This window comes from Neopsephotus bourkii, unplaced genomic scaffold (assembly GCF_033783945.1).
Source record: "Neopsephotus bourkii isolate Nb327-2 ecotype Australia unplaced genomic scaffold, CSIRO-AGI_Nbou_v1 NB_887, whole genome shotgun sequence".
NCBI classification, from domain to species: Eukaryota; Metazoa; Chordata; class Aves; order Psittaciformes; family Psittacidae; genus Neopsephotus; species Neopsephotus bourkii.
The window spans coordinates 2,032,020-2,047,275 of record NW_026901381.1 but is presented as its reverse complement, the minus strand read 5'-3'; the positions used below and the strand labels follow the sequence as shown (position 1 = coordinate 2,047,275).

The 15,256-nt window shown below is 46.5% G+C and overlaps 1 protein-coding gene across 5 annotated transcripts in view; it reads left to right on the top strand.

Moving 5' to 3' along the window:
- GRIP2 (glutamate receptor interacting protein 2) overlaps positions 1–15,256 on the top strand; it is a 243,328-nt gene that overhangs the window by 137,108 nt on the left and 90,964 nt on the right. Inside the window, exon 1 of one of the 5 annotated variants that reach the window (XM_061357175.1) lies at positions 3,146–3,300. The exons of 2 other annotated variants lie outside the window; for them this stretch is intronic. In XM_061357175.1, coding sequence (XP_061213159.1) covers positions 3,222–3,300 — 79 coding nt within the window. In that variant the 5' untranslated portion in view covers positions 3,146–3,221. Of the gene's footprint in view, positions 1–3,145; positions 3,301–8,956; positions 9,027–15,256 lie in introns of those variants that run through there. 2 more of the 5 variants (XM_061357170.1, XM_061357173.1) reach the window with 2 other exon arrangements.

The window sequence follows — 15,256 nt, the reverse complement described above, 5'->3', positions numbered from 1 at the left end:
TGATTGTACAGGGGTTGTGTTTTGAATGGGGTGAGCTGAGTGCTTGTAACACCTGAGCTATCACATGTCCTCCAGGCTTCAGCACCTATGGACCACCTGCAACCAGTGGCTCAGGGGGGACTGGTAGGTCCTTCCAGCTCTGGAAGGCACCCTTCTCTCTCCCTGAGCATCCTCGGCTGTGCTTCCTGCTTGAAGCCCTAACTGTTGGCTAGGGCAGGCCTGAGGTCTGAATAATTAGCAAAGCATTAACTGTGTTTTCTCTATGACACCATCTTCCCCATTCCTCTGATGTTTGCATCCTTCTCCTTTCATCTCTTGCCTCTGGTGCAGGTGCCCTGCACAGCATGGGACCGTGGGAGGCTCTGCCAAGGGGTAAGCAGGCACATTCCACTGCAGCGGGGTTGGGAGCCACTGCTCGTGTCCCAGCCCTGCAGATGTGACTTAAGAGAGTCCGAGCCTGTCCTTCACCCTGTCTGCTGCTGGATGAGCCACCCTTTCATCTTGTCTAACTTCCCTCCTCCCCACCAAGGGTGTTGGGAAAGCTGATTACTTTATGCTTAGGAAGCTGATGAAACATTAGCCTGGGTTTCTGTGTTTTATATGGGGCCATAAATTAAATGGAAGCTTACAGTGATGAGGAAAGGAGCCAGGGAAAGCAATTATTTGTCAGGAAGACATAATGACTGATGTTTTTTATACATGTTAATTGAAAGTGCTGGAAGTTTTAGTGAAACAACACCTGAAGGCAGCTGGTACCGAGTATACAGACCAGAGTACAGCAGGCTGCATCGCTCGCTGTTTAGGAAGCTCAGTAGTAACCTAAAGGTGTTAATCAAATCACATCTTTAAGACTTTGAGCCAGACGACAGAGCCACAAAAGCTTCAATCCTCTGAACATCCCCATGTCTGTGTTTTTAATGCTCAGGTCCCCACCTGCAAGCCAGTTTACTCAAGGTATTGTCTGTGCATTGTAAAGCTTTGAACATGATCCAAGATCTCAAACACCTCCCAGGTGGGCAACAATGGATCCCTGTGAGCAAGAGCTGCCTACTACAGTGTGATGGGGTCTGAGGGCCTCCCCATCCCTGGGGCCATATTCAGCTTATGGAAATGACATCTTGTTTGCGATTGGAGAATCATAGTGTGTGCCTCCTGCGTCCATTAATAGCACATAAATAACCTGCTTGGGTCAGAGATGCTGAGGGTAATATGTTAGCTGGAAAGAATCCAGAGCAGAGGCTGGATTTGCTGCCTTGCTGGTTAGATCATGGTAAAAATGAAATTCAAGCCCTGTTTCTTTCTCAGACTCAACCATGTCTTCAAATCATATTGGACCGCACCAGAAGTGCAGGTACACCAGGTACATCACAATAAAACAGGCTTTGAAGACCCCAATATCATAACCATGAAGCCATATTGGTCATATTATTTATTAATAGCTACGATTTCAAAGACTGGGTCTTAATATATAATCTTCACCTTCCACCATTGCTTAGTCTATTTAAGGCTTGTGGAATTATTCATGTTACAGGGAAACTAGCACACATAATAACTTGTGGGATTCAGATTGTCTCTAAGAATATATTTACCTTCTCATTTTTCAAGACATTCTGCTCCCAAAAGTTCTGTAATAAAAGAGTGTATGAAGTAAGGAAGTGTAAAATACACATTATATAGAACTTCTTGGTAAAGCTCTGCTGACAAAATCATTAAATCTTCCAATTACTATCTAAATAAATATTTTATTGTATTTTAATGTGTTTTATTATATTCTACAGTCTCCTGAGCCACCTTGATGTCATACACGAAAGAATTATTATGTAGAGCCTTTGCAGTATGAAAATGAATGCTTAAATGCTTGGAGACTTATAAAAGATTCAGCAGGTTTCCCAAGACCAGTGAGGAGGTTTCATAAACAGTGATTTTTCCCCTCTCAAACATGGCAGGTCAATGGAGTGTACAAGAGGAGATGTTAACAAAACCTGTGCTCTCTTAATAAGAGACTGGAGTGTTTGGAGGGCAACGCACGCAACGCTCATGCTGCGGCACTCTCTAATAACATCTCCAGACACTGCAATAGCATTAAAGCATGACAAGATTGTATAAGAACTCTATTAATCACTTTCCCAGTAACATAAAGAGAGCATGTTATAGCAACTGGATAAACCCCATCACCTTTCGGTGCCTTGGGAGGTTTGGGGCAGTTATTGCAGAGGGACACCATCTGTTGGTTTAGTCTCTAAACTCATTTTAAGTCCTTTGTGGGGTGGTGCATGCTGTGTGTTTTGCTTCTTAGAAGAAACTGGGAGCAGGATGTACACGTGTGTCTGTCCCACCTGCCTGCCAGGAGAGGCTTTGGGAAGGGGATCAAGCCAGTTTAATGCAAAGGCACTATTAAATGTGCTCCCCCAGCTTCCCTCCTGAGCTGATCTTGAGTCATCTCTTGCATTATTTATGTGTATTCCCCCCAGATTTGTGACCTGGGGGCTGGGGCAGGAAGAAAGCTTGGGGTAGGAGTGCCTGTGCACTCGGTTTATGGTTATGCATCAATTCCCTCTCCATCCTGGGGTCAGGTCTCCTGAGCCCTGGGCACGGTTGTTGGTAGCCACCCACCAGGGTAGTGGCTATGTGTTGTTCACAGGAATGGGGAATGGCTTCAAAGTCCCCAGTGGCCAAACATTCATCATGGGATAATGCTGCAGGCAGTCTGTGCATGGATACCTGCTGCCCATTAAGCACACAATTGGGAAATTGTGGGTTCTTTTCCCCCCTTGTGTAAATTTGCACATCTAATGAATACTTGGGTAGCAGACACATAAAATAGGGTTGGATGGAGAGGTTCCTAAAAGGATACTACTTAACCTCTGCTACCCACTCTTTCCAAGGCTTCTTGGTAGCCAGGAGGCATCCCAGAAGAAGATAATTAGGCTTGTGCTATTTCAACCTCCTCTGATCCCTAAGAAAGAGTTAATTACAGGCTTTTCCCTCTTGCTCAAAGGTGGCTGGGTATTATTATCAGAGCTGTAATTATTCATGCTAATTGCTTATTTGGAGAGGGAGAGAGAATGAGAGAGAGAAGCCCCAGACTCTGCATCAGTGATTAGCAGAGCAGACCCAGGTACTCTTCAGAAGGCTGGACCAAGGTAGTGCAAAGGGGTGGAAGGAGGCTGGGAATGCTGGAGTGCTGGTGAGTGAGTGGTGGAGCAGACCTGGTCCTGCTAATGCTGCCACCTCCTCCGGGACTGAGGAAGAAGAGCATGCACTTCTTGCAGACCTTCCTCCGGTGGAGGGCACTCCGAGGTAATTGTACTGCTGGCTGGAGTCTTGGTTTGTTTTGTGGCTTAATTAACCTCTCATTATTTGGTTTCCTTTTCCCTCTGTACGAGGGAGCAGGGCGGGTTGTGAGCTGCATGTCTGAGGTTTGGGTTTAAGCTCCTCTGCAGATATATCAGCTGATATTTCATTAAACTGAACAAAAACTTCTATGATGTCCTGTCTGCCTTATGATGGTGCTTTTAAGTAGAGAAAGGCAAAGGAGGTGTTGTGTCTGTCCTCCCCACTATTAGGGGCTTTTAATAATAAGGTTGATTTCCTTTGGAGGCTTATTTCTGTCACCAGATCCGGGGCTTGTTTGTTAAAAGCAATAGGTTTAACCTGTATTCATTGTTGGTTAAGAGTATCTGAAGCATGATGGTGCTGCTGAGATGCTTTGAAGGCAGCAGCATGGTCAAATCCAGCATGCTGCAGAAGCTGGGACTTGGTGGGAAAACGCTGTGGGAAGCTGTCTCCTTAGGCAGACATGGAGTGGTTTGGGGATGGTGGGGTGCTGTGAACACACACTGGCTCCTTCTGAAGTGAAGGAAGAATTGGTGAGGTGGGAGCTTGACCTGAGTCATCCCTAAGCAGTCATGAGTTTATTGTACTCTGTTTTTTGTTCTCCTGGAACAGCAGGACCGTGCGTCCTGCTTGACTGCGGTTGCAAACTAGTATCTAATCCTTGCATGAGTCAGTGCAGGGGTGAACACTCCACTGTGGTGTGGGCTGCTTTCTGTTGAGCTTTCTGTTTCCTCTTAAGCTTTTGGTTCCTGCTGTTCTTAAGGCTGAGAAAAACAACCTCAAGAATTGCACTTTACAGGTGACATGAACCGTGTGGGTTTTAACAGAACAACTGGAGGGAGCTGCCTCTGCCAAACACCTCCGAATGTTCCTCTGTCCTTTTTAGAAAGGTCTCTCTGCTGTCATGCTCATGGACAAGCAGCCACGTGCTGTGCTGAAAGCCAAACTGCAATGCTCTCTCTTCTGGACATCTGAAATGATTATCCTTGTGCTTTAACTTCCTAACTGGCCATAATTATGTTTTAATGTACTGAGTAATCTTTTCATCTGGATGTTTTACTGCTCACATAAATTACACAGGCTTTCCGTGTTCATATACTCTTCCTGACAGAGGAACTGGCTTAAGTATAGCCAAGTGGGGACCGAGGACTGCTACTGTGGGGACTGCAGTCATCCCCATCCTTTGGGATGGGCGGCAAGGACACAGGGATGGGGAGATGTTTCTTGCTGAGTAAGGGGAAATTTGGATTTACACAGAGATCAGGGTCTTGGTCGCTATTCTAACAGGTATGGTGTTGCTGAACCTGAGCTGAAGATTTATTTGTAGCTTTCTAAGCCTTTTGCGTGCTGATTATTTGGAATAGCGGACACCTCCAATAAGGCAAGGAATCCAAATTTGCAGCCGTGGCACAAGAGAAATAGCCCTTAGTAAACCCAGTCCGTCCATATCTGGATCCCTTAATGGCAGCAAATTTTGTGCTTATCTTGAAATCTGCAGGAATTAAGAGCTTTTTCACTCCCTGAGATATCTGGCTAAAGTGCAGTGATTTTTTCCCCTTCTTCTATTTTCTTTTTTCCCCAGTATTTTCTGACAATTACCACTTCATCCTTTGCTGTTCTGTTCTCAAGCTGCATGTAGTACACATTATCTAACTAATTACTACTTATTGCTTTGCTATGGACCTCAGATATCTGAAACACCTCCTTAATAACACTGTTGTAGAAAAAACATACCTTTGTATGCTCCTATAGCAAGATTCCCATGCACTGCCAGCAGTGCTTGCTTCCTCCCTGCGGTTTGCTCTTCATGCTGGGGTTGCAAGATTGTAAACGAGTGCTGCCCTTCTTGAACCTTTGTCACTCAGTGGTTCAACTCCATGTGGAGATTGCGTAGGGAGGCCAGGAATCTTTTGGTTGTGGACATGAACTTTGCTTTGCAGGGGTTATGATATGGTGTGATGTTACCTGCAAGGAGAGCGATGCCCCCAGAGGAATGTACTCTGATGGCTACCAAGGGCCATGGGAGACTGTGATCCCTCTAACTAGGGAAGCATCCCTCTATGGAGGAGCTACATACAGTACAGTGCATGGCACTCAGAGAGGTCCCCTGACGGTTGGGCTCTGCTGTTGTGTGTGTTCAGTGACAGGGGGGTGACCAACATCTTGGGGATGTTAACCACTGATTTGGTAATAATACTGATAATAAGTAAAATAATAATAGCCTCTCCAAGTGACCTAGAGTGCCTTGTACAGCTAGCTGACTTTGTGTGCCGTAGGAATAAGTAGGATATCTACGGGGGGAGTCCTAACCAGAGGCATCACCGTTGCCCTTGACCTGTTGACATCCAGATTTTTGGGATGTAAGTAAAGAGGCTTGGAGCAACACAGTTGCAGGTACAGGAGTGGGTAAGAAGCTGGGCAGTGAAGACTCATAGCAGTTCAGGGTATTTGCTAAATACCTGCCTTTCATCTGCTGTTGACCTGCGTTGGACTTGGAGCTAATCGGAAGATATACAGACAAGTCGTTTAGAAAGCAGGCATGTCTAAGCAGTCTTGGTGTGCTTTGATCTGAAAGGCTTTTCTCTAAGTGTCAGGCAGCCTTTCAGCTGATGTCTGTGTGAGAGAGTTTTTGATGGAGTGGGATGGCATGGTTGGGTTTACTGGAATTTAACTCCAGTAGCTGAAATCAGGAAAGGTAGAGGAAAGGCTTTGCAAGAGGCTGGCTCTGGGAGTGGGGAACTGATTCTCCATCCTGTATCAATTATGGCAGTAGTGTGGGCAATGTTATTTTCCCTTTTTTTTTTCCCCTGACAAAATCCATTAATTAAAAGGCTACATTAATCTGCACTCATTGGGTTTGACACATCTGAGATTGAATGCTAATTCATGGCACTGTTCCGCAAGGTGGGGTGTGTGTGAGCATCTTTAGGGGCTAGGGCAGCCAGCAAGTAATCATCTGTCAGGCTGAGTTCTTGCTCTGTCTCCCCCCAGTATATCTGGTTGGGGGGAAATAGGGGAGAGAGGCTTCACAAACCTCAGCAAGAATAGTGAATATCCCAGGAAAAATAACACCTATGCATGAGCTATCGGAATAGCAGAGCTGAGAAAAGGTGTTTGGCCAATGACCAAATGTTGTCGCAGGACTCTGGGCCAGGCATCAGAGTGGCTGTTCTGCAAATCAGCCTTGTGAAATAGCCCAGCAAGAAATCATTGTGTAACCCCTGCAGTGGGTGATGTTCCTCAGCATTGGGTTTCTCAGGCAGTTTCTGTAGTAGCGTTGTGAGCAGCAAGTGCTGATTTTTATTATTATTGCTTTTTTTCCCTTGAGATCTTTCTATTTCCTTGCTTTGCTCTCCCAACACTGACGAGGGCACCCCCATTATCCTTATCTCAGGCAGGACTTTTAAACCCGTGCTCAAATCTTGGTCATTTTGCCTAGGCAGTGACATGCAGTGGCTATATAAGGTGATGGAAATGTATGTAACAAGCTTCTGTGGAGAGATGGATGTAGGTAGATATGTGTTTATACATTTTACTAGCACTTCAATGCATTACATGTTTCTCCCACATTTGCTTGCTGGTGCAGCAAGCTATGCTGAGGATTCTGTGGGCTATTCCTGAGCTCACAGGCAGGAATGTAGCCGTGTTCCTCTCTGTTCCCTTGTCCATGCTCAGCCAGAGTTCCAAGATCCTTTACAAGTTAGTGGTCATTTTTCATTGTCCAACATACACCAACTAAATATTCTTGATCATAGTACCTTGACAACAAATGAATGGGCAGTGACCCAGTAGGTTGAGCAGTCCTGGATGTGAGGATCAGCTGGAAGTTAAGCTGGGAAATCTGAACATCAACATAACCATTACCATAATGCAGATCCTACCACAAGGCTGAGAAAGAATATTAGGGGTGTCCAGTGTTTCTATTAGACTCCTTTGGAATATCAGCACATTATTACAACGGCCAAGTCAGGCTCTCTTGGCTTCAATAGCTGACCTGTAACTCCTGAAGAGCTTGGTGCGATGGGGTTGAAATCAGCTTTGAAGCCTGACTCTCCCTCACAGTTGGGTTTCTCAGGGTTTTTGGTTGGTTTTGGGGTGGTTTTTACTGGCTTGGTTTGCTTGTGTGTTATTTTACTTTCATTCTTTTAACCCTCCTTTAACCCTTCTTTGCTCTGGTAGCTCAGCTTACATAGCCTCAAAGCAAGAAATAATCAGCTGTGCATCCCAGCAGCACCTTCTTTCTTGCAGGGTGATGTTGCGACCCCGTATATGTGCTTGTGAAAATAAAAGCATTCAATTGTATCCCTTTCTGTCCCTGTTCTCCCCATAAGCCATTTTAAAAGGAGTTGTAGACTCAACTGAAAGTACATGCTGCTCCCTCGTGGAGCACCATGCATTGCAGGCGAGGCCAGGATTGCTGTGTATAAAGGATCTGGTTTAGTAGCCTCTGAAACAAGTGATGCTCCTTTTAGGAAGGGAAAATGCGATTTTGCAGGTGATGGAATCAAGGGGTTTGCTGTCTTTAATTTCCAGCCAGCACTCGCCTTGGGATGGAAAATGTGGGAATAGCTTGTGGAGCCAGCTTGGCTTTGGCAGGTGGGTGGGTGGGTAAGGAAAGGTGAGGATGTGGCGATGGAGAAAGGTTTCTCAGCCTTTTTTTTGTGCTGAGCTGACCTGAAGACCCAAACGCTCAGGATATTAGAGGCTTACCTGCATGTCCAATGTGCTCCCTGCAGGCAGCCCCATGTCTGCAGTGTCTGTCTGCTGCTGGGCACTGCCAAGCGTGGGGCTAAATCATTCTTGCAAGAGATGGAGCAAACCTTAGGTCTGGGCTGTTCCCAGCGAGGAGCAGGTATTGCCCCGAGTGCCTCCTACTCTGCTGAGGAACTTGCTAAATCCTACCATCATCCAGCAGCTTCCATCTCTTAGAGAGCTCAATAAACAAATGTTCCTTCTTATGTCTGATGGAAGTAGGTACCTGTTTGGAGAAAAGCCCTCTCCTCTCCTGACACAGAGGGAGGATGGAGGAGAGGTTGGAAGCCTGCCTGTAATCACAAGAGGGCAGAGTTGGCTCATGGCTCCTGAGCATCCCCAGCTCATGGACCCACCAAGGGGCACTGGGAGCTGGCCTTGCCCTTGGCACTGGTGGCAGTCAGAGCTGTGACAGTTGCTGGGCTGTCGGCACAAATGTGACTCCATCGTGTGACTGTGCCCTTCAGCACCAATGTTACCTGGGGGGATATATAAATAAGTCAAGAATATCTCTTGTGACCCTTCTCTAGTTGCTTTGAAAGGTCAGCTGTACCCATGTGTGCTCATGGGCGTCTCGCTATGGCATTAATAAAAGCGTCATATTAATATTGATGTTAGAATTGAAAACATAAATTGATTGTTAATTAGCAGCTGAAGAGTGGCTGGAGCAGTGCTGGTAATGATGTATTGAGCTTGACTTCCCAAGAAATGTCTGCTCTAAGCTACACAGTTGGCACAAATGCAGGTCACAGGTCCTGTTTGCATGTAAAATAGCAAAGGTGTCATTGCTAATGAACACATCTTCCTAGCATGTACTCAGCGGGCTGCTCGTACCGGCACGTTTTGAGAGCATCTTTTGTGACATTGCCTGGAAGGAGCTGGAATGATCACAGCGGGAGACTTGCCTCCTCGTCACCTCTTGGTGGTTGCTCTTTCAGGTAATGCAGGAATGTGGATATTGAGGCTTTTAAACAGATTGGAGTTCTAGAATGATGACAGGAGACACTGTTGTGTTGTTTGACCTGTGTGATTTTTAGGTAAGACTGTGTGTAACCTTCCCTAAAGCCTTCTGGGTCTCATTGATGCCATCAAGTCCAGTAATAAGTTATCTTGAATGGACAACTCTACATTCTGTGGCATTTCTCCTGGGATTGGGGAATAGGGATGGCATTTTTGGCCCCCTCCTGCAATTGAGTTTCCTGGAAAGAAAAAGTGGATATCTAAAATGGAGGGTAGCATGGCTCAGTCTTCAAAAGCATGTTGGCATCTCCCACAGCCCTCACCCTACTGTGAATGGGATTGAAGAGCAGCTCTCCTATGCAACTTCAGTAGGGTTTGTAGTTAGCTCTGTCATCTATCCGAGTGTCTCTAGTGTGAGTCTGTGATCATGGGGTGCAATCCTGGTGTCTGTATTACGACCCTTCCTCTATTGCATTGACAGTTAGGTGGAGCATGCCATTAACCTTCCAGGCTGCTCTAATTGCTCAGTTTTTGATCAGACACAGCTCGTATTAGTATGTGATGTCTAAACTCAGTGCAGTGCTGTCAGAGTGTCATTAGGCTCTGCTGGCCAGCAGATCCTCTCTTTACTGCTTCATTCCCCTGCTCCACGCATGAGGAAAGTGAACCTGAAGCACAACCTTGACACAGGAGTAATGGATTTTGGCCAAAACTAACTAACAAAGCAAAAGCAAACTGCAAGAACCTCCCAGGTTTTGTGTGTGTTTGCACTCAGTCATTTTCTGTATCTTCTCAGTCTTCAGACTTCCCCCCTATTTTTTACCTTACCAGCCTTGCGACTTGCTTTGAAATGGGGCTTCCCAAATTCACATCCCCACCGCTCACGTATTTCATTCAAGCACTGCTTTCATCCTCTTCCTGCCCTACCCAAGCCCAGCATTTTCTCATGGAACAAAGCTTATTTCCCTGGTTAGTTGTGTTTGCTCTCTGTCTGCTGACTGGATGACTAACTCCTTGGTGTTGCAATCCGTACAGAGGTGTCTTGTCGCAGACAAAAGTGGTGCTTAGGGTAGCTGTGCTAGTGCAGACATGCAAATGTGTCTCAATAGCTCCTGGAGCAGAGCCAGTCCCCAGCAGCACCATCCAGAGCCCAGGGTGATGGAGTGAACTTGTCTAAACAAGCAATCCCTTTCCTCCAGAGCTGATGGGTGCTTATGGTGATGTAGAAGGGACAGGTAGTGGGGCTATCAGCCATGGACTCCAAGCAGGAGCAGTGTAAGAAGCACCCCAAACCCTGGGCAGTGGTGGGGCAGCTCTTCAGGATGCTGTGTGGAAGGAAGAAGAAGTGGTGCTGACTTCTCCCATCTTATCCAACTTTCGTTGTAAAGCCTGAAAAGAGCTTTCCCAAGGTGCCACAGATGAGGAGACAGGAAGACACAGATGGAAAAGGGCTTCCTAAAGTGAAGTAGGCACAGAGGGAGGTATTTCATTAGCAAGGGAGATGGTGGTAAACATTGCCCTTGTCTTGATGAGAACATATAGGGAACATGTGTGTTGGCATGCTTGGCTTAACATAACTGAAGAGCCTCGTCTAAGATGCAGAGTAATGCATCTGAAGTTGCTTAGATCTAAACTTGTCCCTAGGCGTTTGATATTTCCCTCAGTGAGGACTCATCTTGTACTGTATGTTCATTATAGCTGAATTCTTTTTAAAGATGCTCGTGGTAGAGCATCCCATAAAATAAAATCAATTATGCCTCAGCCTTCTTATCTCTACTGAGTGTACAATGGGGATTGATTGTGCCTCTGAGAAGAAAATGCTATGTTACACTTCTCATCTATGTCTAAATGTATCCCTGGTAGACCAAACCCACTTAGAAACAGCTGGAGCAAGACTAAGATTCTGGGACTGGATGATAGCTGGCACTGTTTTGTCCTATCCTTGATGGTACAGAAAGAGCCTTATATGGCCTTCATACAGCATCCTGTTTGCAAATGTACTTGAATAAGTCTTGGGAAAGGTCCCAAATGTAATACCTGCTCAAATCGTGCTCTTGGTGTGTCAGATTAGCTGCAGATGTAGTGCTCAAGCAGTCTTGTTTAATAGACTTTTATCTTCTGTACCAGTGGATTCAAAGGAATGAAAAAGATGGGGAGTTCTGGGCCACAGAGTGTGGGAGGAAAAGGAGCCTCTGAGTCACTGGTGATTATTAAATGACAGCAGAATTGAAGTGCCTCGAAAGCCCAACTGTGCACTCATGTAGGCTGCTGATTGTTGATGATGTGCAAAGGCAAAAGCCCTGCCTGAAATTCCGAGATTCCTGTTTCCCTAAAGGAAAAAAAGGAATAAAATGGCCTTTTTGGTGGCTTCTCAGCTGAGCCATGAGTGCACGTGTGACATAGAGGCCATGACATTCCCTTGGGCTCCTGGCTGAGACAGGATGGCATCATTGCCCTGGGCTCCAAAAGCATCTTCCTCTGCCTTGGCTGCACTCCAAGCTGAGCCTGGTATTCAGCCACCTGGCTGATGCTGGGGAGGAAGAGGACTGTTGGATGCAGAACCGCTCCTGCTAGCACTGAGAGATGCCCTTTTCTTTCCCATAAGGGTGAGGGTCCTCTTCTAAGATATAAAGCTCCAGGATAAGTTGCTCAATTGAGAGCAGTCTTCTGAGGGTCTTCTTCTAAGACATAAAGCTCCAGGATAAGTTGCTCAATTGAGAGCATTCTTCTTCATCCTGTGGTTCCCTTATTCACCAGCTCTCTTGCTTGCATGTGGGTTGGTTTTAATTCCCTCCAGGCTGTGCCAGAAAGGTTTCAGGTCAAGGCTGAGGAGCATTGGATGTAACTGGAATGAGGTATTTCACCAGATTACAACTCCTCCCTGAAGGACTTCTCAGTCTGTTCACAGCCCTGGTGCCATGAGTCCAGGAGGACCCAAGCACTGTGTGAATCACTCCTGGGTTGGCACTGGTGGCCTCAGAGACCTGATGGAGAGGGGCTGAGTCATGGAGATGGGATGCAGGGCACTCCTTCACTGCAGTGAGCTACCACCAGGCTTCTCCAGCAATAACAGCCATGCGTGCTTTGGGTTGAGACACTGCATAATGCAAGCTTTGTGTGGTGAGAACATGTGAGTTAGGAGCTTAGAGCTCACTTTAAAGTCAATAGAAGAACAACCTTACTCCTCCCTGCTGACAGCCTTGAGAGATCCTGACTCTCATCTCTGTGGCTTTACATGACTTTCTGCCCCTAACTTTGGCGCTGACTAGTTCTACAGAAAGACATGCTGGAGCTACAGCCCAGGGCCTGGGGAGATCTTGGAGGCATTAGTAAGTCACTGGTTAAAGCTGTGTAAAACTCAACAGGTTTGAGGTGAGAGCTTTGCCCCGAGATGTACCTGCCACTGACTCATATGGGCTCACGGTAATGCTGGCTCCTTCCTCGCTTCCTCATCCACTTGGTCATCCCCAAGAAAACATGGTGTTTTCCTAAATTTAGCAGCATAAGTACTGTGGATGTTGTCTCCTCTCCCCCCTTCCCCACTTTCAAAAGGCATCTTAAAAGCTGCACAGCGATTTAAATGGCAGCTTGATGGGGATCCATAGCAAATGACTCTGCAATTAGTAAATCTCTCCTATTGTGACAGCTCTATTATTAAACTGCCATAAATGCCAGGCTATTAATCTGCTGTCTCCTCAATCCCCATGCTTCCCCTTCCTTGCCTGTCCTTTACACTGCTTGATTCTTTGATTTTTATTTTTTTTTCCTTTATTTTCCCTGTCTTCCAGCAAGTGTTTCCAGGGAGGTGGCACTGCAGGGAAAAAAGGCTTTGTGGCACTGTCTCTTAGAAGCTTTTAATCCATAAGGCCTGAATGAATGGTCATTAATCTGTAAGGTCTATGAATGGTCATCTCTCATTTGCTTTGAAACTTCTGCTGCTTCAAAACCAGAGCATGTGAAATTCCCAATTTGCCATAATCAAAGTTTAGCTCTGAATGAAGCCCCTTTATGCAGGAAGGTGAAGCTGTGACAGCAAGTGGACAGGATACTGACATAGGAAAAATCACAGCTGTCCTAATGGCAGGGTGAACTTTGCAGCTGCTCCATCCCATGGTAAAGGTGTGCATCTCGTTTCATAGCCCATAAATCTGCTCTGTCACCCCAGGGCTCAGGGACGTGTGGTGCTGTTGGTAACGTAAAGGGCATGCAGGGCTGCAAACAGCAATGAAAGCAGAGCCTCAAATAGATGCTGCCTCTGTTGTGACGGTGTGTTGTGTGTTCTCAGTGCACGCTTGTACACACTCATCCCTCCTGAGGAAGCAGATGGACAGGGGCAGAGGCAGCAGGAGCATGTGGAGGAGTGGATGTTGTAGTGTAGTACTGGGGTGACAAGAAGGTTTCACCTGTGAGCATTGAGATTGGCCTGTTGAGGATGCAGTGCTGGCAGCTCTGTCCTGGGGCTTCTACTAAGGAAAGAAATTGTGTCTTTACAGTGGAGCGAGGATGAGGTTAGCACAGAGAGGGGTCTGCTGCTTGGCAAGAAAACACTTGTAAAGGTCCCCACCAGCCTTAAATCTGTGATCTCCTGGCTTACAGCTGCTGCTGGTCTCAATGGAGATGTCTGTTACCCTGCAGCTCCCCTGGCACCACAATACCTGTGCAGGAGGAGCTGATGGTGCAACCTGGCAGAGAATCTGGATGTACATTTATAAGATGTGTATATACAACTGTCCTGTTCTCCTCCACTGCAATAAGAAGCGATACTGCTCTGTATCACTATATTTTCATCTGTTTGGAGAAGAGTGTGTCTTGCAATACTGTCAGGACCAGGTCTTTTTGAAGCCTTGGAAATTTAGACCTTTAACAGCTGGAGTGTAAAAAAAAGCCATCCACATTGCTCCATGGCAGAGATAAGAGCAAAGTGACCCATCAACCCAAAATCTGAGACTTGAAAACTGTTGTGGGCATGAAGAGGCTTTTTCTTCTGCCTCAACGATGAGCACACTGGGGTAAATCAGCTGCACTATGTAAACACCTACATGCTCTTTGCACCCTGTTGCTATAGAAACTCCCCCAGAGCCTGGGTACCTGCTTTGCTGCTCTGGGAGCATCAGGTGCCTCCGAGCTGGGGCATCTGGTTGAGGTCTGCTGTGGACTTGGCTCATTCTGGGCAGGACTTTTGTCTGCTGCTGCTCTTGGGCTGCTGAGGTATTAAAGAAAATGAAGATCTGCATCCGCTTAGTGCCAGCTTTAGTCCCTTGTGATGAGATGGGCTTCTGCTGAGCATGCTGCCCTCTGTTAACTGTGGGTATTTAGGAGGCTCTCAAATACAGTATTATACTCCTAATTATGCAGAAATCCTTCAAAATCTGGCCTGTTTCATCTGGAATTATGCTCAACCATCGAATCCTGCCAAATATCATCTTCTTAGAGCAAGGGAGGCTGGTGCAGTTGGATTGCCCCCTGTAGAGAGGCAAATCCAGCCAAGAGGCCAAGCTGTGCAGCCCTTGGGGGATGAGCAGAAACAGGGACTGCTGATGTGAGTGTGCCCATCTCCCTTTTTAACAGCACAGGGCAGGCATAGCCATGGCCATCCACCTTCCCAGCCTTTCACCCCACATGATCCCAGTAAACACTTATGTTGTCAGATGTTTCCCAAGTCAGGGGAGTATTTTTGTGCTTGTCCATAGGGACAGCGCTTCCAGAGGAGGCTGGTTGGAGGCTTTCACCAGAGAAGATGGGAGAGAGTGGCTTTGGGAGAGGACTGGTGTGACATCTACACACATGACTTGTGATGTGATGCTGGAACAGGAGAAGCTGTGGCTGCCCTGTCCTTGGCAGTGTTGAAGGCCAGGTTGGACAGGGCTTGGAGCAACCTGCTCTAGTGGAAGAGGGGGATTGGAACTAGATGAGCTTTAAGGTCTCTTCCAACCCAACCCAACCTGTGAATCTGTGATGATTTGAACAGAGCATTTGCACCCTTCTCCTCCACCACCTTTCTGCTCTGGCTAAATCCATTTACATCAGGAATGTGTCATTCTGGAGATAACTGAAGCTATGTGATGCTTTGTATATTTAATAGCACATTTAATGCGGCTGCAATTCAAATCACAAACATCCTTTGCAATGGTACAAGTATTGCTTAAATACCACCCCAGTTCACTTGAGGCAGATGCTGTTTGCAAAGGAATCTGGTCCTTAATTACCT